General features: G+C 39.9%; 1 protein-coding gene across 1 annotated transcript in view; it reads left to right on the top strand.

Moving 5' to 3' along the window:
- Nucleotides 1-26,236, top strand: part of RELN (reelin) — a 479,973-nt gene that overhangs the window by 38,380 nt on the left and 415,357 nt on the right. Inside the window, exon 2 of the mRNA XM_003782608.3 lies at nt 23,345-23,455. Coding sequence (XP_003782656.1) covers nt 23,345-23,455 — 111 coding nt within the window. The remainder of the gene's footprint in view (nt 1-23,344; nt 23,456-26,236) is intronic.

Here is a 26,236-nt window from a genome sequence, read left to right on the forward strand (position 1 = left end):
AAACAGATCTATATAACCTTCACTCACATCAACAGCAACAACATTGATGAAGCAACATTCCTGAATATACTTTCAAACAAAATTGGATCCTACTGCAACATAGAGTTCAGCTTCCTACTTTTTCCATTGAACATTTTATTGTCAAACATTTCCAGTGTTAATACACATTATTCAAAAAGCGAGCTTTTTAATGGCTGCATGATACATGTTCAAATGGGTGTATAATAATTTATTTAATGATTCTTTGGATATTGAACATTTAGGTTACTCTAGTTTTTTGATATTGTAAATAGCATTGTAGTTTAGAATATTGACCATAAATCTCAGGTTGCATCTTTGATTATTTCTTTAGGATACAGTTCTAGAATTACTGTAGTAATTGTAATTACTAGATCAAACAGCATGAATATCTTAAATTCAGCGCCTTAGACCACTCGACCACGCTACCTCCCCAGCACGAGTATCTTAATGCTCTTGATACATATAGAGAAATTATCCCACAGAATGGTTATACCAAGCGACCAGTATTCACGGATGCTCCTGTTCCAATACTGAATCCTCTCCTCATGTGGGTATGGTGTGGCTGTCTGTGTTTGTCTTTGCCTTTTTGACAGACGGAAATTGCTATCTGACTACTGTTTGGGTTTATCAGTGAGGTTAATATGTTTTCATATGTTTATTGGACATGTTACTGCATTTTCTATCCTTTACATATAGAATATATATACAAGATTATTCATTACTTATTCTTAGTTTCTTTGGGAGATAAAAGTTCATTGGAGAGAGGTCTAGGCTTCATAAACCTTTAGGAGAGAGACTGAGGTGGGGCAATCACTTGAAGCCAGAGTTTAAGACCAGACTGAGCAAGAGCAAGACCGTAGCTCTGCAAAAAAATGGAAAAACTAACTGGATGTGGGGGCGTGTGCCTATAATCCTAGCTACTCAGGAGGCTGAGGCAGGAGGATTGCTTAAGATCAGGAATTTGAGGATACTGTGAACTGTGATGATGCCACTGCACTGTAGCCTGGGCAACAGAGTGAGACCCTGTCTTAAAAAGAAAAAAAATTAGAAGAAACTCTTATGTAGCTCCTAAAGTCTTAGGAAAGTAATGGAGTAACTTTCCCCCTCATGATCCCCTTTTCAAAGCATCTATATAACGATTTTAGAGAAAGATATGTGTCCACTTCCAAAAATTGCTCTAGAAGATCTGTATGACAAGTGAGTCTTAAATGATATATTTTCTTACAAGCCATTTTATACTGTTGCCTTGTAAGTGCCTGTGGTCTTATGTGGTAACTCACTTCTTTAATAGTCTCAGACTACTGTTCCTATATTAAAGAAATTATATTAGAAGGCAATATATATTGAAATAAGTGAAACAGCATATTTAGGTAATTTGGTTATGATTACTAATTTGAACATCCCTATTTATAATATTCCTTATTTGTAGAAAAAGATTGGACTGGGTTTTAGTTCATTTTTTACCTTTTGAGACATATGAATTTGGAGTTTAAGGATTATTATAAACAAAATTAGAATTAAAATGATACATATCAAAGGATTCATAGTTGACTGTTCAGTACATGGAAGAATTTTGATATTAAGGTTGTCTTGAAAGGCATATTCGATTTTGAAAACATATCTGGAAGACACAGAATATAGGAAGTTTTAATAATTCAGGAGCTAAAGTTTTACTAAAGTAACTTTTACATGAGAGGAGTGGAAATTTAGTAAAATAAAGAAGAATATATTCATAGAAGTAAGAGTCCATGAAAATGGGGTAGGAGGTCTGTTTTTGTGTGTGTCTTCATTTACCTCTGGTTCTACCCCGAGCCTCGTTCCTGAGATGAAGCTGCCAGAACTGGCAGATTGTGCCATCTCTTATGTAACGGGGTCCAACAACCTGTAGTTCTGAGCCTATTAAGATGAGACCGTTTTAATCTCTGTTAGAATTCTGATCTCCAGATGGTATAGGCATTAAGCCATCCTTTCCTCTTTTATAAATAAATTCACCAGAATATTTTCTATGCTTAAGAGTACCTGGATGCTGTCTCTGAGCTTTACCTTTTAGTATTGTTTGCTTTACAAGTTGATGTCGACTAAATCCAGTCCGCCGCTATCATTTCATAAATAGCTTTTCCCTATATAATAAAGGCATAGATTATTTTTATATTTGGAAGAGACCTTAGAGATCATACCATCCTTTAGATCTTCAAATCCAAGTGCCTTCCAGAGCAAACAATACCTATGTGAAGTTATCAGGGCTAAGACAATAGGAAGTGATGGTGTCTGCACAAACTGCCACAGCAAACCTTACTTAAAGGCATTAAGTTCAAAAGTTTACTCACACATGTGCTGTCCTAACAAAACGTGTCCTGTCTGTGGGCCATGTTTGTCCTGTAGGCCTCTGAATTTCAATCTCTGTAGTCTTCTTATTTTAAAAATAACCTAATCTTTCTAGTACAGTTCATGTAAACAGGGATTAGAGACCAGGTTTTCTGGCTTCCAGTTAATTCGTTTAATATCTGTTGAGAGCCCACTTCCATCAGATATTTTCATATATTTACTTAATTTATTATGTACATCCCATCTACTTGCAAAAGCATATTTCAGGCTAAAGACAGTAACTACACACACTGACCTATCCATAGGGAGGATAAAATAAAGATGGAATGCTAACTTGTTGACATTCGTTGGTTCACAGATATCCTTGGCAATAGGTCAAAGTAAGAATATACTTGTAAACTGAAAGAACATATGGAAAGTTAGGGAAGGCTTAGCTGCCACAGTGGCAGAAGAAAGAGAATTTTACCAGGCAGAGGTGAGTGCGTACATTGGAACATTCTCAGGAAATGAAATAGCTTGTATATAGGTTCTGTGATGGGGTAGAGAGATGGTAAATGTGGCTAGGACAGACAGGGCAAGGTGAGGCTGAATAATCAAGAGTGTGTAGGCCATTTTTTAAGGATTTTTGTCCTATATCTAAAGAATACAGAGATGCTGAGGAGAGATTTTAACCTGGGAGTATGAGTGGGGAAGGAGGGTTCTAATGATCAGATCTGCCTTTTGAAAAGACCACTCCAACTACACAGGGAAGCAGACTAGAGTGAATGCTAAAAGATCAGGTAAGAAGCCATCGAAGCAATTTATGCAAGATAGAAGCTTGGAATGGAACTCGAGATATGGACAAACATCAAATATATTTAAGAGATAAAATTGGCAGTATTAGGAATGGATGTGGCTGGGAGTTGGGACAATGAGAGAGATTAAAGATAATTTCAATCCTTGGATTTTGCACTTGTTTGGATGGCTGTGCAATTCAGGGAGGTGGGGAGCACTGAGAAGGGATCAAATTGGAGGTAGGGGAATGGAGAGTTTTCATGCTTCATGCAGTCGGGGGCACAGTCTTATTCACAGATGTCTTTGAGCTCCGGGAAAGTGCCTGGTACACAGTGGGTACTCAATAAATGTTGATTATGTAAATGAAGTATACATTCAGGTTTAGACAGATTTGAGTTTGAATGTCATTGAGACATTCAAGTGGTGATGTGAAGTAGAAGTCTGGACTTAGAGAGGGCTAAGCTGGAGCCCAGAGCAGAGAAACTTGAGATCCACTGACTTGTAGGTGGCACAAGGTGCCAGGACCACCTGGGGGCAGGAAAAAAATAAGAATAGGAACAGAATACAGAATACGAAAGGGCTGTGGGCAGAGACCAAAGAACACTACCAACCTTTACACATTAGGAAAGGGTGGTCAGTAAAGGATGAGGAAGCATTTTCAGTTATGTAGGAGAAAAACTGTGGACTCCCCAAAGTTAAGGGAAGAGGGAATAGAGCAATACAGAGGAGTCTGGTAAGATGAGGACTAAAAGTTGCTGGATTTGGCAACCAAGAAGCCCTTAGTGACTTCTGCAGAGCGCTGCTCTAGTGGAGCATTGGAGGGAGGGTGATTGGTGGGACCACGCCTATGGTTTATCTTACAAGAGTACATGTCAATCTTTCTAAATGTAGAATACAAATGTCTTAACACAACAACTAGGAAAGTGATATCTAAATGTAGAATATAAATGTCTTAACACAATAACTAGGAAAGTGATATGAAGGCTATGTTAAGCAGTTTGATGAAAGTGTTTTAAATTGTACATAAAAGCAGCACACTATCCCCCATGACTGCAGTAATGTGCACAGCTATGATTTAATAAAACAAACAAACAAACAAAAACCAAAGACGCCGTTAGTGACTTCTGCAGAGTACTGCACTAGTGGAGCATTGGAAGTGGAAGCTTGTTTGGAATTGACTGAAGAGTGAGGGGGTGGCAAAGGAAGAAACGGATTTGATCACTAATAGAATATAGTTAGAGACCAACTAAAACCCCAAGAAATCCAGGAACCTGCAGTGTACTTTCACACAAATACTTGGGGTGTGGAGAAATTTCATTCACCAAACATTTACTGAGCACTTTCCGGTGCCAGGTCTTGTGCTAGAGAAATGCATCACAGAGATGGCTTTTCTTTTTGTGTGTAGCCACTGTGATTGGGGATGTCTGCAGCTCTGTTCTTCGGCTGCTCCTTGTTAGAGCTGGTGGATAGGTGCTACCTCTACCGCCAGGTGGAATAACAGGAGCATCGCTGCCAGACAGCGTGGTTGCCTAGCAACAGGAGGAGATGCTATTGTCCCTCAGTTTGTGAGCACAATATATTCTAGCCCAAGGTGCTTGGTGAACGCAGTCATTACATGAACCCTCCACGTCACCTTTGGAAGTTGTGGTTCTGAGGCTGGGAAGTCAGACTGTCTTTGGAAGCTGCATTTGCAAGAGAAAGAGGCATATAGGATACGATCATCTGGCTACATAGATAAGTACTGAAAAACAGGATTTGGGTTTCTGGCTATGGCTTAAGCTACAAGAATAATGGGCTCCTGGCAAAGGATAAAGTATATCTCATGAAACAAAAAATAATGTGTCTGGCAGGCATGCGATTCTCACTGAATATGAGGAAGTAGGAGACAAATGCCTGGATAATCCGAAAAACAAAACATAGATTTCACGGAGGACACCAGGTGTGAAGTAGAAAGAACCACAGTGGGAAGAGACACACAGACTGAATTTCAAATTTTAATACATGACAACAATTCATTTCCTAGCTAATACTGAGACTTGGAAGTTCAAGGTGAGTCCCTTTGTGGTCAAATGACTGTCCTGAAAGGGATTGGGACAAATTCCCCACTGTCACAGTATGGATGAACAAATAGGCATTATTAGGAATACTTAAAGAAAAAAAGGAGCAACAAAAATAGGAGGTTTTTGCTATTTCTCATCATCCCCATGGAGAGGTGGCAGGGACCAAGGGCGGCTGCCGAGCACTTGTTTGGGTCTGTGTTCCAGTGAAGGAGCCCTCCCCACCCTCATGGTGTTCCCTTTTAATAGAGAAAGTAGAAATAAAAACAGCAGGGGGAATAATCAATCTTTGTGGGTCCAGGTAATCTTATCAGTGGGGGAATGATCGGTCTGTGTGTGGTGAGGCAGTCAGAACCCAGTTGTCTGGAAAGTCAACCCAGCCTCTGGGGCCCATGGAGTGTTGCAGTGTCCATGGGGGGAGGTAGCCCCCCATTTTATGGGAGGCTCAGCTTTGCTGCTACCCTGTTCTTTTGCAAAATGGAGGACCCATCTCCAGGTAGCTTTCAGGTACCCTGGGCTTGTGGACAATTGTTTGTTGCCCCACAGGTCGGATAGAATGCATGGTTGGAATACAGCATAGAAAGTGTACATTTTGTTCAAAAAGAACAGGTAGTGTAACGGATACTTCAGTGTTCCCTCATATTCAATCAGTTTACAAATGCTATTGATTAAATTTGTAGGGATTTTGCAAGTCAGCTATTAAACAGTGATCATTAAAAATTAAATCGGGGGCGGTGCAGTGGCTCATACCTATAATCCTAGCACTTTGGGAGACCAAGGCGAAAGGGTTGCTTGAGTCTAGGAGTTCATAGTGAGACACCCTCCTTCTCTATAGAAACTAGAAAAATTATCTAGATACAGTAGCATGCACCTGTAGTCTCTAGCTATTCAGGAGGCTGAGGCAGGAGGATTGCTGGACCCTGGGGGTTTGTGGTTGCTGTGGACTGTGATGATGCCACTGTACTCTAGTCTGGGCAACAGACTGAGACCCTGTCTCAAAAATAAAAATCAAGTTATTCAAAATCAAAATTAAATAAATCATATTAAAAGCAAAGGTAGTACATGCCCCAGACTAATCGTCTTACCGCATTTTACTGCTGTTTACCCTGTGTCTGTATGGTGGAGACACTCCGGCAGGATAAGGGCATGCTTGCATCTTGTCCACTTCAACAAGTCCGTGAGTTACCAGTTGGAAACTTGGATTCTGCCATGTGGGAGTTTGTAATATTTATAAATACCACTGCCCACATCCCTCGAACTTTGACATTTTGTTCATTGTGCTCCAGCCCAGAAGCTCCAGCATGCTTCTCTCTGGGAATGTCTGCGTCTCTGTGCCAGAGCCGTTCTCTGGAAGGTCACTTTACACCTGCCCATGTGCGTTGCTGGCAGGAATCAGCTTCCTGCAGAGTAGCCCTCAGCTTATCCTTCAAGTGGGGTAACTTCAAGCAAGTGTTTCACACTATTTCCCACTACCCATGATGGCAGTGCATTTCATGCTGTACTTTTTATTGTCAGATAACTGCCCTCCCTTCCCTGGTGTTGCGTCTGTCTGGTGTTCCCTTTGCTTGCCTCAAGGTCTACCTCTGAGCGAGGCATGAAAGGCAGGGAGGAGTGCTGTGGATGCACACTGGAGAACTTTGGGGCAGGATTAGGGGTAGCTCGTGAGAAGCACCAGTGACCTGTGCAGCCAGATGGCAGACGTGGATGATGACTTTCTAATAGCTATCACCAAATTGGCAGGAAAGCAAGGCTGGTAGTCACAGGGGACTTCAACTGTATTTACCTAATTTAAATCGAAGTTCTACTGAACGCAAAGTGCATCTGCTTTAAAACATTTGCTAATAACCTAGTGGGGACTCTGCTGAGTGGTGTGGGATGCAACGATGAATAAGCCATTGCCAACGGTACTGACAGCATACTAAGGGTTATCAGATGTGTCAACGGTACTGACAGCATACTGAGGGTTACCAGATGTGTCCACAAACACACGGGTAGAATGTGGTCATCTTCACAGAGCTGAGGGTGAGCGCAGCTTTTGGGGGAGGATGGGGCTTGGAGGAAGGAGGACAGTCCTGGAACAGCTAACATTTAGATGAGGTGTTGGTGAGTTGGAAGGATTTCAACAGGGAGAGATGAAGAGGAAAAGAGTTGTGGGCAGTGATGTTGGTGAGAAGACAGGCCTGAAACCGAGAAAATGTCTTGGACAGGGAGAGGTATTTAGGAGCATGGAGTCAGGAAAGTCTGGAAAGGCACATTAGAGGCAGGGTGTAGAGGCTTGGGTGGAATCTGGGGCATTCCCAGTACCTGTCTAATATAATAAGTGCCTAGGATGCAGAGGGACTGTAAAAGGGGTCTGATTTCCTGGCCATGCGAGGGCTCCACAAGGGAATTCTTGAGACTCAAGAGAGAAAGCGGTCTGTAAATAGGCAATCCTAATTATGTTATAACTTGTTATAAGAGTGTTCTGATCAGCTTAGATTTCACAAGCATTTAAAAAGACACTCAACCAAGAGGCATAACTTGGAGAATGTCTTTGGGAAGTCCAAGCCTGTGGTAAACTAAAGCGTGGGGGAAAGCAGTGTGTCATAGACAGTGCTTGGTGTTAAGGGCTGTGGGGTGCCCCTTCCCCAAACTCCTGTGTTAAAGCCCTAACCCCCAGTGCCTCCTAATGTGACTGTATTTGAAGATAAGATCTCTAGGGAGGTTAAAATTGGTCATTAGGGTGGCTCCAATGCCACATGACTGGTATCATTGTAACTAGAAGAAATTTGGATACAGACACGAGTGAGCATAGAGGAAAGGGCATGCGGAGACGTAGGCAGAAGGCGCCCAGCACAAGCCAAGGAGAGGGCCTTCAGAAGAAACCAGACCCGTGGACACCTTGGCCTCTGACTGCTAGCCTCCAGAACTCTAAAAAAATATAAATTTCTGTTGTTTAAGCCACCCCATCTGTGGTACATCATCAACAGCAATCCTAGCAAACTAATGATGGCATGAGGGGAGTGATGAATGGATGGGGTCTTTGCCTTGGGGCAGATAACATAGTTGATCCTCATTATCTGCAGGTTTCTATTTGTGAATTCACCTGTTGGCTAGAGTTTCCTCATGACCTCCAAATCCATCCTGAACTGTCCCTGTCATGGTCACTCACAGTGGTGCACAGAGCAAGTGCTGGACAATGTGAACTGGCCGGTGCTCATTTACCAGCCAAGGCCAAGTGCTCTGCCTTCCTGCTGCAGCTCTCATCCTGTAAACAGCGCCTTTCCACAAGTCTGGAGGGCATAGTTTTAATTTTTGTCCTTTACTTGGTGATTTCACTTTTAAATCAGTCCCCAGGCATAGCACTGAAGTGCTGAAGGCTGCGATATGCCTCACAGAGAAAACATGGGTGTTAGATAAGCTTCCTTCAGGCGTCGGTTTCGGTGCTGTTGGCCGTGAGTTCAGTGTTAATGAATCAACAATATATATCGAATAAAGTTGTCCTTAAACAGAAAAATGCATAAAACAAGGTTATAAATTGATCGGTTGATGAAAAAGTTGTGACTAGGGATTCACAGGAGCCTAACTCTGTATGTCCTCTGGGAGCTGTGGTTCAATATTTGCTAATTCAGTGTCTAGAGATTTTACAGAATGTAACTACCATAAATAATGGGAATCTGTTGTATCATGTTGCAGAGGGGCTGTTGGAAGGTCTACCTAGCCAAATCCTGATTCCGCCTTCTCCACCAATAAGGTTCTTTCAGATTGAAAAATGTAGAACACTAATACCTTTAGACGAGAACTGAAGCTCAAGGTAGGTAGAGAGGTGGTGGGATTACTATCTAGACATTGGAAGTGAGATTCCGGCAATAACCATTTAACTTGATGTTGATTCATGAGTAAATTTAAGAAATTCTGATGGCCTGATAGCAAGCAGGAAAGAGAGGGGTACTCCCTTACATTTGGCAAGGATTTTCCACTATGGGACATGTTAATTTAACTTCATGTCACCTCCAGTTTACTTTTGGATTGGAACTATAATATCTATGTAACATTGGCTAAATGTTCTTTAAATGTTCACCTGCCAAATTCAGGACGTCTTCACTTCTGTTGTGAGTTCACAGTCACCGCTCTGACGTTGCTCTTCAGCGCTTGCCTCAAATCTCCTGCAACCTTGGCTGCTTATCCTCATTCTGGATTTGTTTCAGTCCCCATCAGTCAGAGAAAATTTGCTGGCACATGTGAGGTCTCCTAAGAACAGGTGTCCCATTACATCCTCATCTTGTTAAACATCATTTGCACTAGGAGGAAACCGCGGTATATTAAAAGGCAAAGTGGCTTTTTACTGTAGTTGAATTCTTAATGTAGTCTCAGTTCAGTTCAGTTATAATTTTTAGTCCCATGGATAACCTTTGTTGGAGATTCTGTTTCCTAGGAGCTATGAATCTGAAGGTTTTACTGTCAGTGGGACTTGTCTGCCCCAGGACCCCTGATAAAATGTACTGAGAGGACATTGTTAAACATGCTGATTCCTGGGCTTTATCCTAATAATACAGGAACAGAACCCCTGGGGGAGTGAGAGTCTCAATTTTAAAAGCTTCTTTTTTATTTTATTTTTTTGAGACAGAGCTTTAAGCTATCCCACTGGGTAGAGTGCCATGGCACCACAGCTCACAGCAACCTCCAACTCCTGGGCTCAAGCGAGTCTCCTGCCTCAGCTTCCCAAGTAGCTGGGACCACAGGTGACCGCCACGATACCCAGCTATTTTTTTGGTTGCAGCCATTGTTGTTTGGCAGGCCCAGGCTGGATTCGAACCTGCCACCTTAGGTGTACGTGGCTGACACCTTAGCCACTTGAGCCACAGGCGCTAAGCCAATTTTAAAAAGCTTCTTAGATGATTGGAAGTGTTAGTTATAAAAGTGAAATAGCCTTTGAGAGAATTCAGTTCTGCCAGATACTGATTATTGGACACTTATGGAATATGAGTCCATCTGTATCCAATAGATATTTTAATATTTTCAATTCTGTTTAGAGCTATATCTTGACCAGTGTGCGGTGGCTTACATCTGTAATCTTAGCACTCTGGGAGGCTGAGGCAGGTAGATCACCTAAGCTCAGAAGTTGGATACCAGCTGGAGCAAAGTGAGACCAGTGTGTACTAAAAATGGAAAAACTAGCTGGGCGTTGTGGCATATTCCTGTAGTCCCAGCTACTGGTGAGGGTGAGGCAAGATCTCTTGAGGCCAGGAGTTTGAGGTTGCTGTGAGCTAAGCTGATGCCATGGCACTCTGCCCAGGGTGATAGAGTGAGACTGTGTTTCAAAAACAACCAACCAACCAAACAATATCTTTAGCATTTCTGTGTAGCAATAATTGCAAGCAAGACATACATTGATAAAAATGTATCTGTATGTTAGTTTGCCTTTCATCAAATTCTAGTTTTCCATGCCAATGCTTTAACTTGAGAATTTAGATCAGTTCTCTAAAAAACGTTTAACAAATCAAAACCCAAACATATACTAAAGCTAAATTAAGATTTTCTTGGAATCATGTACCAGAAAATGAGGATTACCACAATTGCAAAAATTACTTAGTCCCTTTGCAAAATTCTTTCATCTATACACTCTTTAGATAACTAATCATTTAACTTTTTCCTATACTCCTAGGCCTCAAAACATTTTCTGATAATTATTCACACCTAGAGTTTTTCTTTATCCTTATCTTTGGCAAAAATAGTCTTATGGTTATATGGCTATATTGAAAATGTAAATTTATATTTAACTGCAAAATTTTTTATTTTAGTTATGATTCTAAGGCTCATTGTACTAAGTACCATGTTGCAATATAAAAAGTACAACATTTTCCATTTTTAACTATAGAAGTATTATCTAGAGTTACAATTTAATATTATGCAAATTAGTTGTTCATTTATTTCTTGTGTAATTTACCAAATAACTATCAGATGCCATCTGTCAGTGTAAATGTCATTTAAATTACATTCCTACTGATAATTTTAATCTAAAAAATATAGAAAACTATTCACTTGTAGCATATTTAAAGAGCACTGGCTATGCTGATGCTGAAAAATTTGTTACATCATTTACTTAACATTATTTTGTGAATTTCATTGTTAGCAACGGAATTTTAGGGTTTTATGAATTGAATTTTGAAACATGAAGTAGGGATCCTTCTGAAAGGGACAGGGATAATTGTTCAAACATTATTTTTGTAAATATACAGATGGTTCATCATTATATCCTCAGTATGAAGAGTAGCATTTCATAAATATTTGTTTAATTGAATAAGTTAAGCAGTATACAGAGTCTGATCTTATAAAGTAAATGAAAATTTAAAAATTTGTCTTACGTAGGGTTTTATAGTTAATTCATATGTATTCCACATGTGTAACATATTCAATATATACTTAAATAAATTCTTTGATGTTAGGACAGTTGCTTATAATTAGTTTAAGTATATTGAAATGAACACATGGAAGTCCCCAAAGAGAATACTGTGGAAAACTCTTTTTAAAACTTGTAGAATGTTTATACGTACATTCAGTTTAATTATGTCTATTAGAAATTCTATCAATTATTAATTTTTATTATTGATTTAATCATTTTACACATGTAATAGATACATATACAAGAGTGCTAGCAATATCACCCTTGATGTATTCGTGAACAACCACAGTTGTTGCAAATATGAAATATTAAAATATTTTGTACTTGTATATTATTAATATGTTGAACTGGAGTCAAAAGTGTTCAGTATTCATTTATGTTGTGAATAATTTGGGGCACTATAATAAGTTACCCTGTGATTTGTTACATGAGTTCAACTTTTCTTTAGTTACCTTCATCAAAGCTATATTTTGGAGGAATGGAAGAGTCCCTTCCTGATTAAAAACCAGAAAAACAAAAAGATGAGAACCATAATAGAAACAGAATAAGTAGAAGCCTTTTTGATTATATAAAAGCTTTCAACACTTAATTATATTTGGAAAAAAATCAAACATGTATTTATTATCTAAGCATCTCTGCATTTTATTAGAACATATTAACCTGTATACATATGTGCTTTTGAGAATTACTAGGTTTATTTTTCCCAGCCTATGAAAACGTAACATCCATGCCCTCAAAAGAAAAACATCCTTAGAACTTCCTATAGAAGGTTGGGGATAATGTATCTTCCCAAATGGTTTCTTGTAAGGCTAATCTTTGTTTAAATTTTACAAAGTTGTGACGAGTTACAGACAAGGTAGTCTTCCCTTTAAAAAAGAACCAACAGAGGGATAAACATTGCGAAAACCCAACACTACATTTCTATTCACGTCACTTTAATAATTTATCACGTCTAGGGCCAACAATATGAAATTTTTATGTATGAGTATTATTAAGCCTCATATAAAAGTAATACATGAAAAACAAAATTAGAGATAAATAAAAAATACCAGTAACTGTTGGCTATAATTCTCTATAATAATGAAATGTCATTTATAAAGAAAAAAATTTTTGTAAAACAATTGTATCACTAGTCATAGGAAATTGTTTTGTAAACAATTGTATCACTAGTCAATTGTTTTGTATCACTAGTCAATTGTTTTGTAAACAATTGTATCACTAGTCATAGGAAATTTTTAAAATTAAGAATTAAAGCTGAAATTGGTCGACAAAAATGGAATCATTCCTGTTTTAAGTGCAATCAGAACTAGAAAAAGGGTAGAGTATTGTAAAATTGTATTTTTCTTCTTGATAGCTGAGAATCACTAGTTAGGGAATTTGTATTTAGGATACACTGGCCAATCTTCAGGAGATTTCAGAAATATTCTTCAGGACCTATTTAAGTGCTTTATTCTAACCTAGGACTTCAAGTCCAGAGAGTCTAGAGAAAGGTTAATGTTGAGAGAGAGAAAGAGAGAAAGACACACACACACGCACACACACACACACATACATCCGGGACATAAAATGTGGAGGAACAGGAAGATTTATACTCACCAAATACTGTCATTTAAACTTATTTCCAAGGGGCTTAATTTTAAAATAATATATTCACAAGCACATTTTATCTCCTGTTTTATCTCCTAAGAAGCACTTTAAAGAGGGAAAAATCTCAGTGGATCTCCTTTTATTACTGGTGGTGCCAGAAGATAAGACTTAGAGACTACATATGGTTCATCTGAATTCTGAGTTTATAATAAATGTAGTAGGATTTACTGATAGGGTTCCACGAAGATGCTGGACCCTCTTCTGGCCAACAGATAGCGTTTTTCAGACTCTAGAAAGTGTTTTAATTTATCCTTAAATGTTGTGTAGGATAGGTCTTCTGCACCTGCCCTAATTCCGGGGTCCTGTTTGGTTTGCCCTCCCCTTTTAGGTAGAGATGAAGGTGGGGGAGCATTTTCCAGGGCATTGGCCCTGCTTTTCCGTGTGGGCTGGCTGATCCAGGCCTCTTTGAACTTACTGTTTTGATCTTCAGCTGAGTCCTCTATCACACTGCGTTTGGTCCTCTCTGGAGGCCATTTCTTCTCCTTCCTTTGTCCCCCATGGAACAGTACAGATCTATATAAAATGAAAGAGAAAACATAATAATAATGATCCTAAATGGCTGTGATAATAATTGGTGCAGCAGACTTCAGGTTAAGTGCATTCTGCAGGGCATCCTGCTGGGCATGCTCCCAGGGGGCTGTACCCCTAAATCTGGAGCTTGGGAGCACACTGTACCACTGCCTGCTGAGAGAAGATGGAGCCCCTGCCCCCGTCTCAGCACCGCAGGAGACAGAGGCTGCTGTGTGTACCTGGCAGTCCGTTCAGGGTGGGGAACACAGCTTCCATTTCTTAGAGCCTTCTTTTACATGCCAGTCAAGGTACGTTATGTGGCCCTCTCCCCATTTTGTTTCAGCTTTCTCATGACTACAAAAGGTGTAATAATAGTCCTTGTCTAAAATGGAGATTAAATAATACCTATAAAAGACTTAGAATGGTACCTGGAATATATTGCTCAAATGTTCTTTAGCTGTATTAAGGAGATGTCTGTTAAACCGTGAAGAGCTCTTAGGGATGATGTGGATCAGCCGTCAAATTTGGGTGGGTACGGTACATTCAGCAGTACTTCTCTGGAAATGGACAGGTGGATAGCCAGGTCCTTCCTCATCATGCCCCTTATTTGGTTTTGGAATAAATAGGTAAAGCAGAAGCAGACGGCTGATCAGAGTCCATTTTTTCCTGATCTAATTATTTGAGATCCCTGTTCACTGCTGAGGTTCATATCCTCCGTCAGTGAATCATGACCCACAGTCATTGCTTTTATGTATTTACTGGGCCGATTTCTTTTTCATTGCTGTTGTTGGTTTGGTAATGTTATTGTTGAAATGCCCAACTTAGTATTTGAAAATCACATAAAACTATGTCAAAATGGAATAAATACATGTAATGAGAAGTAGTTCAGGGGTCATGTTCTTCCGGAGGTTTCTAATGGAGATTGTAATGCCTTTTTTGATGATGTCTATTTGGTACTCGGAGCTAGTGGCACTTTCAAGGCGAGCCAGTAGTTGAACACATAGTGTTGATGAAATTTTGCAGCAAATAAACTCAGTTTCTTTCATTTTCAAAGAAATACATGTGTTCCTTAGGCTATTTAATCTGTATTCAAAAAGCAAATGAGTTCCTGTTCATCGGCAAGATGCTGGGATGGTTTTAAAAATATTGACAGTATTAGATTCTGCTGGTGTTTTTCATCTTCAAAATATATAAAACTGAGAAATGGAAACTCTGTGCAATTGATGCATAATCACTAATACGTACTAATTTCAATATTCGTGTAATTTGCTGTCCTTTGGCTGTTGTCATCTTAAAAAATATGGAAACATTTCAAATATTGTTTGCTGTGTTTATTATTTTTTGCACATTTGTGAAAAGCCTTTTGTATAAAATAGTACCAGAAAATCCTGGAAGTGATCAAAATTTAATAGACCATAGAGCATTTGTAGACCAGAAGCTTTAGGATGAAATGCCAACAGCATTCAATGTCTAAATTTATTTTCTTCCAGACTTTCATCTTACAGTGATTTTCTGCAAGAATGGCAGTAGAGCCTTGTTAGGAACATTCAATAGAAGCTGTAACAGATAATAACTGACTCTGTAATTAGTCATCTCTATGAAGGTGCTCTTTGAGCCACTGATAAGAATTGGACTGTGTCGCTACATCGTGTTTTCATTCTGCCTTCACAATCTGGCCATCCATATTTATAGTCTCCTGGTGCTAAGCTCATTGCCAGTTTAACACAGATGTGAAGAGATATGCATAACCTCCACCTTCTGATCCCTTATTTTTATTTTAAGGAACTGGCTGAGTAACTTTACAGTGAAGATAATAGTATTAGGTATCTTAGTGACAAAACTTAACAGAAGATTAATTTGGTTTGTACATAAAATATGTATATATTTATGCACAAACTACAGACATACAGAAGAAACATTATTATAGCTAAATGTAAAATTCAACCAAAAATGTTTCAGACATTTCTGATTTTTGAGGACTACGACAAAATACTGTATTATTTTTCATTTTCTTTTCAGGGGAAACTCTCACGTTTCAGATATCCATGAGTAACAAACTCTCACCCTTTTTTCTGTTGAGAGGAAGTTAGATTTTACAATGCAAGTGACATTGACTATAGTCAGTTTCTCAGTTATATTCTTTTTCTTAATCCTTATATGTTATTTTATGTTGGAACAAATATTTCTGTGTGGTTGAACTGCACAAATGTTGGTTGAGCTCCTTCTTTGACCCGAGCTCCAGGAAAAGCAAAGTGTGATCAAGGGTCCTGGGGTCACTGAGGTGGGTGAGGAGGGATCTCTTCATGAGAGAGGTGGCATTTGAGCCTGTGCCTAGAGAATAGGTAGAATTGTAACAAAAGGTAACCAGGGGGAGTCATCCTGGGTGAGAGCACCCTCTAAAGAAGGCCAGGGAGGCAGGGAAGTGTAGAACGTGTTGTGATTTCACTAGATTCAAGGATGTTTTCAGCTGAAATGGAGAAATTCGACCCCAGAGATGGGTTATGGCCACAGCTTGAAGGTCTTTGAAACCTGGTTGAAGAGTTAGGGTTCTAATCTTCTAATCTGTGGATGACAGGAAGTTAGAGATGTTTATTGAACAAGGGAGATGGTGACCTGGTAGGATACATTTGCTTTCTGATTATAGGTAATAATGTACATGTTTTATTTCCCCCCTAAAATGTACTGGCAATTTGGAAATTCTATTTGTAATCTGTAATACTTAGGTTTTCCCCATATAATTACAGTTATTAGTTCTATTTATTATATTTTGATGCAAAACTATGACATATAAAAATTGACTCGAAGGGGGGAAAAGTACCCTGGGAAAGAATTTTACATATTTTACCATGAAAATGTATAAAGCCATGAAGAAAAACAGATCGTGTGGGAGAATGGATTGTTTAAGTAAGCGTTCAGCTATTTAAAATAGTTTGATGATTTTTACATAAATAAACCTTTGGTATCGGAAATGAATAGCTCGTGGTTCCTATCCCACAGGGATGATGCATTTTAATTTGTATAAAATAACTAGAATTGACAGATGATTAAACTCTGTCAGATAGAGTTTATAAACATTGTTGTCAAGGGGGAGCTTGTTATAAATGTCTCTTTTTAACTTCTCGTTAATAAAACCCAAATTACGGTGCTCGCATGGTTCTCTGGCTCCTACAGAATGTGTAGCTGTCTGTCCATCAACCAGCCGTGTGTCTTGCTTAGTTCTCGAAGTCTGAGTGTATTATGTACCTTCCAGTATGTTTCATTGTTTGCAGTAGTTTGCTTATCTTTAGTGCATTTATAATAAATTTCTTCCCCTGAACTTTTTAATATAAAATTTTTATAAAGTGAAAAGTTGAAATATAAGTACCACAAACATCTGTATACCTACTACCTAGATTTGGCAATTGTTCATGTAAATAATTCTTTACTAAGCTCCTTTAAAAGTGAATTGACACTTGGTAAATACTATTTGTTCCCCATCTTAATATTAATTAGAGCATTTGGCTGATGATCGTGGAAAAAACATGAAGGGTTTGCTCAATTAACTGAGCTTACTTCGATATCAGTCAGACACAGGCAGCCCAACCATTGTTTATCTTAAAGGTAGTTCAAATGTAAACATTTTGTGAAAATGTTCCCTTACCCTAATGTACCCAAATTTGTATCTTTTAACTCTGACTTCAACTTATGCAAAGATATTTCATAAATATTTTCATAGGAAACATTTTAAAATGACAGGAGCTATGGAAAAATTTAAACTATGCAGTTGGTATTATAACATTTTGAATCAGAGTATCAGAAAATTACAAAAATATCTGTAGTGGGAATTAGGACTCTGTATTTTACATTCTACAAATGAATGTATTTAGATCTACACACACATATAATCTTACGATTCATGGATAGTTCATTATTTTAAATAGTAGACAACAGTTTTCTGACTTTAATCAGCCTCATCAATAGGCTAAATTTGTAGGCACCATGAAAGTTTGAAGTTTCCTTCCAGTTCATACACATTAACACAATAGGCCCTCCATCGTTGACCACGTCCTTACATTGTTGTTACAGTCCCTTGGGTGGTCATCTTACAGAGGTTCTCTTGTAATTTAATATTCACAAACATGAACCTCAACTATTTTGTCATGAGGCATATTGGTTTTAAGCTTTTCCTTTAATCTTTCATAAATTACTCTTCTGCTTTCAAGATCATGCCAGTTGCCTAGATGGCAGTGGGTTGTAGACATACATGATGAGTAGACTGGAGAAACTAAAGTAGTGCTTGAAGGGTGAGTCCAGTGAAATTGGAGGAAAGGAAGTCAAGGCAGGGCGCACAGGGAGGACAAGAACTTGTGCACCATGGGAGTCAAGTGCACTCTGATGAAAGGGAACTGGGAAGACACTGGAGGGCAAGATGTGTGGAGCGGCCCCACAGGAAACCCAGCCTGCAGGGGTGAAGATGCAGGGCTATGCAGGTAACAACAGCTGCGGGGTCGGGACACAGCAGCCACAGAGCACCGCCTGACACAGTCCTTTGTGTCCATGCCTGTTTACTCTGACAGATTAGCCAGGGGCTGCAAGTAGAGATAAAAGAAGGGTGTTCCTGATGGAGTTCCAGAGTCAGAGGCCTTGGTGTAAAGTCTCAGCGTGCTCCCTGCCCCTAGTCACTGCCAGGGCTCGACAGTAAGAACATCGGGGCTGAGGACATCCTGAAATGTCCTGTGTACTAACAGGGAAGTGTGAACCGTGTCCAGTGTTCTTTAAACACAGAAATTGGACCCATTATCTTGAATAAAAGAGCCTGGTGATCAGAAAGATATGTCCTAAGTTGCACATGAGTCTGGGCAGCGCTTCCTCTTTCTCAGAGACCAGTTGCCAGTTCCGTATCTATTGTGCTTTACTTCTGTTTCAGGGAGGAAAAGGAATGCTTATTCCCTACAGTCAAAAGAGTAGCATATTTCCAAAGGGAACATTGTTTTTCCTAAAACATAGTTTAAATTCCCAACTCTTGGGATGGGTTATAATCACTTTGTTTCATATAAGGAAACTACTTCCTTACACGGCTCTTGTAAACACACAGCATGGGAGAACTTAGGGGTACATAAGCCTTTTTCCTAAGTGCCTTTGGCTGGTCCCTTGGTCAGCTTCTCTCTGCATTCATCTGTTTTGTGCTCTGGAAAACATTTTACATATTTAAGCCAACTTTTCTCTGCCTTCCTTTTATTCCGTGTGGCTTTTCCATGTGGGATTCATCTGACACATAAAGTCTAGGATTCATAGTATTCTTCTCTGGAATAAGTTGAAGATAAGACAACCTCACACTACTTTTGAATGAATGAGTTATCAACAACTCACTAACTGTTTATTGATCACTTAAATGTGTCAGGAGTCTTTCAAGACATTGAACAAAATACTCAAGATGCCTGCCTGGATGGAGATTACATTCTATAGAAAGAGACTGACAATAAACAAAAATATTGTATGTAGATATATCAGGACAGTGTGTTAGAAGGTGATAATTCTAAAAGGAGGGGAAGTAGAGTCAAGCAAGGGGGGCGGGGAATGTGGGAACAATGGGGGCAAGTGGGCAGGGTCTGTCTGCAAATTTAAATAGTGTGCTCAAGGCAGGCGTCGTGAAGAGGGTGACATGGGAGCTGAAAAGTGAAGGTGAGGAGCCCTTCAATATCTGGAAGAAGAGAGTCTGAGGCAGAGGAAATGGCTGGTGCAGAGGGCTGATATATCTGCGCAATGGCAAAGAGACCAGCGTGCTACAGGGGAGTGGGCCAGGAGAGCAGGAGGTGGTGAGAATAGAGAGGGAACAGAGGCAGGTCATGCAGGACCACGAGGCCACTGTGGAGACTGAGCATTTGAGGAGCCACTGGGAAATTGTAAGGAGAGGAGTGACATGATTGTTTGGATGTGTGTTTCCAAAGATTCCCTCTGACTCACACTGAAAACATATTGTAGAGAGGTGAGGATAGGACTGGGAAGACCAGATTGATGTCTAAGGAAATAAATAATCCATGGGAGTGAGGGTGGTCCCTCCGACCAGGAAAGGGATCACATTCTTGTTATCCTCTGAAAGCAGGGCCAACAGGATTCGCTGGCCCACTGGATGCAGTCTGTGGGAGAAAGGCAATTCATAGTTGGCTCAGAGGTTTTTTACCTGAGCAACTGGAAGTCTGCAGGAGAAGCAGGTTTGGGAGCAGGGGTGATATGGGTGTTCCGTGTTGGCCATGTTGAGGTTGAGATGTCTCTTGGGCAGCTAGGTGGGGATGCTGAGTGGGAGCTTGACGTACGTCTGGATCTTGGAAAGAGGTCTGGACTGAGATGGAAATTTGGTAGTAGTCAGCTTATGGATAATAGGTATTTAAAATGGAGAAACTCTAAGAGTAATAAGTGTTTTTCTTAGAAATTCTATTTTTATTCTAAGATTCAAGGTTTAGAAATTATTTCCCACATATTTAAAGACACTTAGCAATGAGCTTACAGAATAATAGGTATTTGTATCAGTGCTAGGAATAGAATCAAGCGATGGAAAAATGTGCCAAATCTGACATAGCAACTTAATATGTTTTAATATGTGGGAATAAAGTCCAGAACTCTCTACTTCTGGGCTGGTCTCATTAGACCTTGCTGCTGTAGCACTGAAGAATCTATGTCAAGGAAAGAGCTGATCTGAAACAGGCATTTTGATGTGTGATGGAGTAAAAATGAGAATTTGTTTCATCCTCTGAGGCAGGAGAAGTATGGCCTGCCCACTGAGAGGGTGCGAAGGGGTCTGGTGAGGGGTTAGCAGCCTGGCTGGATGTCTGAGGGGCACAAGTGATCTTGGTCATCTCAATACTCAAATGAGTCACAGGCCTTCCAGGCAGCTTCCTGGAGGCACATCTCTAAGGGATTAAAACATCACTGGATATGCACAGGCTACCAGTGAGTTCAAATAACAATACCACGCTAGACTGGCAGGGCTTTTGTTTTGCTGGGTGGGTTGTACCCATTTGGGACAAGAACTAAGCCTCTGAGGGTCTGCCAAGGAAAGAGTGAGAGCTGCCACTCCCAGCTGTTCTCGTTCTCTGCCCCATCTCCAAGAGTGTTTGACCTCTGTTTTAAATCTGTTTTAAATAAACCCGGAGCAGATACTTAAGGAATATCCTTTGGGAGGGAAAGCAAATTAATAACAAGCTAGAGATACTTGTCCTGGATGCACTGACATCACAGCTTAGACCTGGTGAGGACCATGATCAGAGGGGAAGTGGCAGGTGGGGAGGGTAGATACAGATGTAGGACTCAGACGTGGGCAGTCAGTAACCCTACATGCCTAGGCCCTGGGAGGTAGAGGCCCAGAAGTTTGTGGGGACTCTTGGTCTCAGGAATTGAAGGACGAGACAGGGGCTCTGGGTCTGAGAGAGGGCAGGGAAGGAGTGGGGAGGAGGGCAAGAAGGAGGGAGAGAAGGAGGAGAGAGAGATACTAGTTCCTGCGCAAACCTCACCTTCTGTGAATGAAGAATCTGAGACCCCCTCAAGGTCACATACTGATTAGAGGTGGATAGATAGGTGAGATTCAAATACAGGTTTGCCTCCCTTCCAGACTGTGAAACTCTTATCTTTTTTTTTTCCCCCAGAATTTGGGAAGTAGGAGCCAGAGCAAAAGCAGAAAGGAACAGGGCAGCACCCCCAAGCCTGTGCACCAGCACACCATTGCTGTCTCTGACAGTGGGTCGGGGTGGTGTGAGCTGAGGGGACCTCACAGGGCCACGATGAGGCTCTGCAGATTGAGTGTGATCTGCTGTGAAGGATGATCTGAGACACAATACTAAAGTCTGATGGTCACTCTGGTCGACCTAATAGGAATTAAATTAATTTTAAACCCTTCTTGGAGCCCTGAAGCAGTTCAAGCACATTCTGATCTTAGTTAACTTGAACTCATGTCTCAAAGGGAGAAAGCATTCCCAGAACCCACTGTGGGAATCTGAGATCAACAAAACAGGGCAGGGGACAGATGATTAGAGAATTACCCTGTTGACGTGGAAATCTAGACTGAGAGAGATGAGCTGGTTTTCTTGAGAACACCCCGCCACCAGGTAGCAGATGATGTCCCAGCATCCAGGTCTCATCCCTGCCTACCGTGAGGCTTGTCTGCCATTGCCAGGGGACATCTCCCAGGAGCCTTTGGCTCTCCTTCTAATAACTATGATACAAACTCCTGATGCTTTCCCTTCCTTTTTCTTTAAATATTCTTCCTCCATGTGAAGGAGCTATTAAGCAAGGATTTGGCAGTGACCTCTTTGCCACTTTGGGATCTGGGCTGAGCAGAGGGAAAAATAGGGGAGAACCTGTATAAACAGCATCAAAACATTTTTAGATGATATCAAATGGTGCTGGACAAAGTTCTTAAAGGGCCAGAAATTCCTCATTTGTGTGCTGGAAGCAGTAATCACACCCCTGCTGTGTTTTTGTCAGTTAAATGAGATAATACATGTAAATGCCTTAGCTGGTGCCCCGCTGAGTAGTTTACATGTGGATTACATGTCAGTACTCAAAATATTAGTTACTATTTCTTGTTAAAGAGTGGTAAGGTAATCTACTCTAAAATCCAGTCCCATTTGGGGGTAATATGGTATCAGGCTATTCTAATGATACCTTGTATATGTGTCTTGTTTTATGGTTTATAACATGAATATTCCAGACCATTCAAATTCATTCACTGGATTTCCTGGAGTTTAATTTAAATATTCTCTTCAAAGTTTATGTGACTCTGGCCATCCTCCTTATCCACCAAGAATGGTGATAGCCTTGTACTGTGTACTACCAAAATAATGTTACCTCCCCCTGCCTGCTTCCTGCAAATGGCATCATATTGGCCTTATAAACCCTATGCAGAAAATTTATCATGTCAGGCAGAAAATTATGATCAATTTTTAAGAAAAATCTTAAAAACCCAAACCTGAGTAACATACAGCTATACTCAATTTGACCCTTTTCTTCCCAGGAACATCCCAATTTTTTGGTTATGGAACCATTTGGACTCCTCCTGTAGCCTTTGTTCTAAGACTTAAAGCATGCGGTGGCTGTCCTTTCTTTTTCACAAGAAGAAAAGGGCTGACTTCATGCAAATTAGTCTGTTTTTGTTGGAAACCTTCAGGAAACTTATCTGTGAAATGGAGACTCACAATAAAAAATGCAGCACATCTTACTGTTCTGCTTTCAGCCAGTGTAAGACTGTTTCCCACAGCATGGAATGCTTAAATAAAAAGTGTTTCATCCCAATGCCAAAACTCCAGCAATGCCTTTGACTGCCTTCAGGGGTGGTAATGGAAGTGGGGAACCATCTATTCAACACTGTATTATTTTCAGATGATTTTCCCCCTACCCGGGAAATGTGTAAATGAATGCAGAAAGGTAGGACTGAGATGCTAAATTTAGGACCAGCAATTACAGACGCTGGAGTTCTGAGCCTCCTTTTGCTCCTCTGTAATTTCTGACATAAAAATACTAAGTATGGATAGTATAAAAATAATTTGTTAATAATGAGTAAAGATTGTTTTGACAATGTCTGACATTTCAGAAATATACTGCATTGTTCTGACTACATTAATTGACACTTCTTTCTTTTCTTTTCCTTATCTTTCAGTGACAATTTCAACAAGCACCTTCTTTGACGGCTTGCTGGTGACGGGGCTGTATACATCCACAAGTGTCCAGGCTTCACAGAGCATTGGAGGTTCCAGTGCCTTTGGATTTGGTAAGCTGCCCTGACAAAAGAAACTAGTTATTGTAGATACTTTGTACAGTTGTAGGTCTTATTTTTTTTGAAATTATCTCTTTAAAAAAAAAAGAAATTATCTCTTTTAAAAGTAATGAAGATTGATTACTTCAGAGAAAATAATCTGAAGTGACTTGTGTGTATTTGCTTGAAGTTGGATGAATTGAAGTAAGTCCCGCGAACGTGCAGCCAGCTTTGATCTTGGTTGATGAGCTTTCTCTCTCTCTCTCCACCTGCTGCCACTGTTATTCTGGTCCTGTGAGGTTCACGTAAATTTCTGTGTTCCTTCACTAAGGCTGCTGTAATTAGCTCCGATGCCCATGCAATCATTCAGTAACCTGTTCTCATAAACAGTAAGTGAAAAGTGTACATGTTAAGTTTGACAAGTAAACATTGTATAAAACAGAAGATAGCAATGTTTGTTAAAATGATTGAATTCTATGAGTATCCATAAAAGAATGCTATTTAATATTTAAGATATTTCTTTGGAGTCTTTATCTTTAAATCAGAGACCTCTCAGGTTACTTATGTGGAGAGGCAGAAGACCACATGGTAGCCATTAATCCCAGAGGACTGTCAATTTGGAAATCTCTGGTTTACTCATAATGCTATCAACATGCCAAGCTAGGATTAAGTCGACCTTTCACAGCATCAAAAATGCAAATTTAATGTATCGGTTTATGTAAGACATAAAATTTTTGACCTTTCTCTCAGGTTGGCAACCTATATAGGACTTCATAGATGTTAGAAAGATAGAATTGCATAATCAAAGGCAGGCATATGTTCAGTCTTTTTTCCTATGGTGTTTACGAAATAAATGATTTTTAGCCATTTTTTTGTATATGAAAGGGCACCCTACTCTGGGTCCAGTCCCAGCAGTAGCTCTGCCCAGGTGACTCATTGGCTGTGTTGACGTCACATAGCTTGCCCAAAATGAGGTCCACAGCCCTAGGGCTTAAAGGAGGCTCAAAGTCATTTAATTCCCAAGCCTTAGACTATGGGAATTTACCTATATTTAAAAAGTCATAGATGAGATCTTATATTGTTTTGGTAATGACTTTTAGGTCTAAACCTCAGGAAAAAATTTTCTCTTATGTCTAAAAATTCCACATCTTCAGACCCACTCTTCTTATGGCTGCAAAGATGAAGACTCAGGTTACGATCATATACAAATGTATAAGTATATTGCATACTGTCTGTTGTGTTATAAGAGGACCCATAAGTAGGGCTGTCATATTTAGCAAATAAAATACATGACAGTGGGTTAAATTGAAATTTTAGATAAACCAGTAAATTTTTTAGTATAAGCATGTAATATTTGGAATAAGACCTCTTGGGCTCCACCATAGCCCAATTAAGTCAAACCTCTGGAGCTGGGCCTGGGAATTGGTAATTTTTAAAGCTCTCCAGTTGATTCTAATATTTATCCAGGAGAACCACTGTACTGGGTCATTCCCAGTCCAGTAGCATCAGCATCGCCTGAGAAATTGTAATTGCAGAGTCTAGGCCTCACTACTGACATGGTGATCAGAGACTCTGGGGGTGGGACCCACTGGCCATTTATTTAATTAACACTCCAGGTGATGTTGATGCATGCTGAAGTGTGAATAATTCTAGTCAAAAGTAGAAAGACAGATACTGATTAAATGATCATGTAAGTGGGGCTGACAAATATACTGAGTGCTGGGAAAGGGTCTGACACCTCTTGGGTAAGGTGGGGGGTACTTTGGAAAGGTTTTCCTAAGGAAATGATGTCTGAGTGGAGATCTGAAGGAGCAAGAATTATTTAGCTAAAGGCCTGTGGAAGGCAGGGCACAGCATGCCCAAAGGAAAGAAGGGCAGTGCAAAGGCTTAGAGTGGGAACAGGCTGGCCTTCTCCTAGATAATGGAAGGGACACTGGTGTGGCTGGACCTGGAATCCAGAGGGAAAATGATAACTATGGCTGGATAGAGACCAGGAATAGACTATTTAGGATGTTGTAAGATTTGAGTCTTCATTCCAAGAGAAAGGAAAGCCATTGAGAAATGTAGGCTGAGGAATGACTTGAATAGCCTTTGATTTTGAAGAAATCACTTTGGGGTCAATATTGAGAACAAATTATAGTGGATGCAGAAAATAATTCTGAAGTGTAATTAATCTGTACTTGATTAATCTGTAATTGATTCTAATATTTATCCAGGAGAACCACTGTACTGGGTCATTCCCAGTCCAGTAGCATCAGCATTGCCTGAGAAATTGTAATTGCAGAGTCTAGGCCTCACTACTGACATGGTGATCAGAGATCAGTTGGTGGAGTTGATTTGAGAGGATGTGGCTGAATTAAGTAACTATCATTTGTTAATTTAGGGCCTTTAAAAAGGAAAGTCATTAAAGTGTGTTATAAGTACATTACTAAGTCTAGTGCATAAGTCTCTAAGTGTGTTATAAGTACATTTTGAAGGAACATCTAAAATATGTGCATCATATTGTCTCTGAGTTTAGCTGGAAAGACAAACATAAAACTAATAATAAAATTGTTAAGAATGATTTAAGGAACTCAGGCATCAAGGCATTTCTTACAGTGACTTTGAAAGATACGAAAAGTGAATTTTTAGTTGAATTATTATCTATTTTGGTGAGCAGAAATTGCACTTAGTCTTCCCATCACTATCAATCCTGTATCGTCGGTTTAATGGTCCAAAGAGGCTTCCGAATATAAACAGAGTCCATTGAGGATAGTTTGACTTCCATAGCCAAACGCTCAGGTCTTGGACTGGATA

Source organism: Otolemur garnettii, unplaced genomic scaffold (genome assembly GCF_000181295.1).
Source record: "Otolemur garnettii isolate 467f Iridium unplaced genomic scaffold, OtoGar3 scaffold00005, whole genome shotgun sequence".
Classification (NCBI taxonomy): domain Eukaryota; kingdom Metazoa; phylum Chordata; class Mammalia; order Primates; family Galagidae; genus Otolemur; species Otolemur garnettii.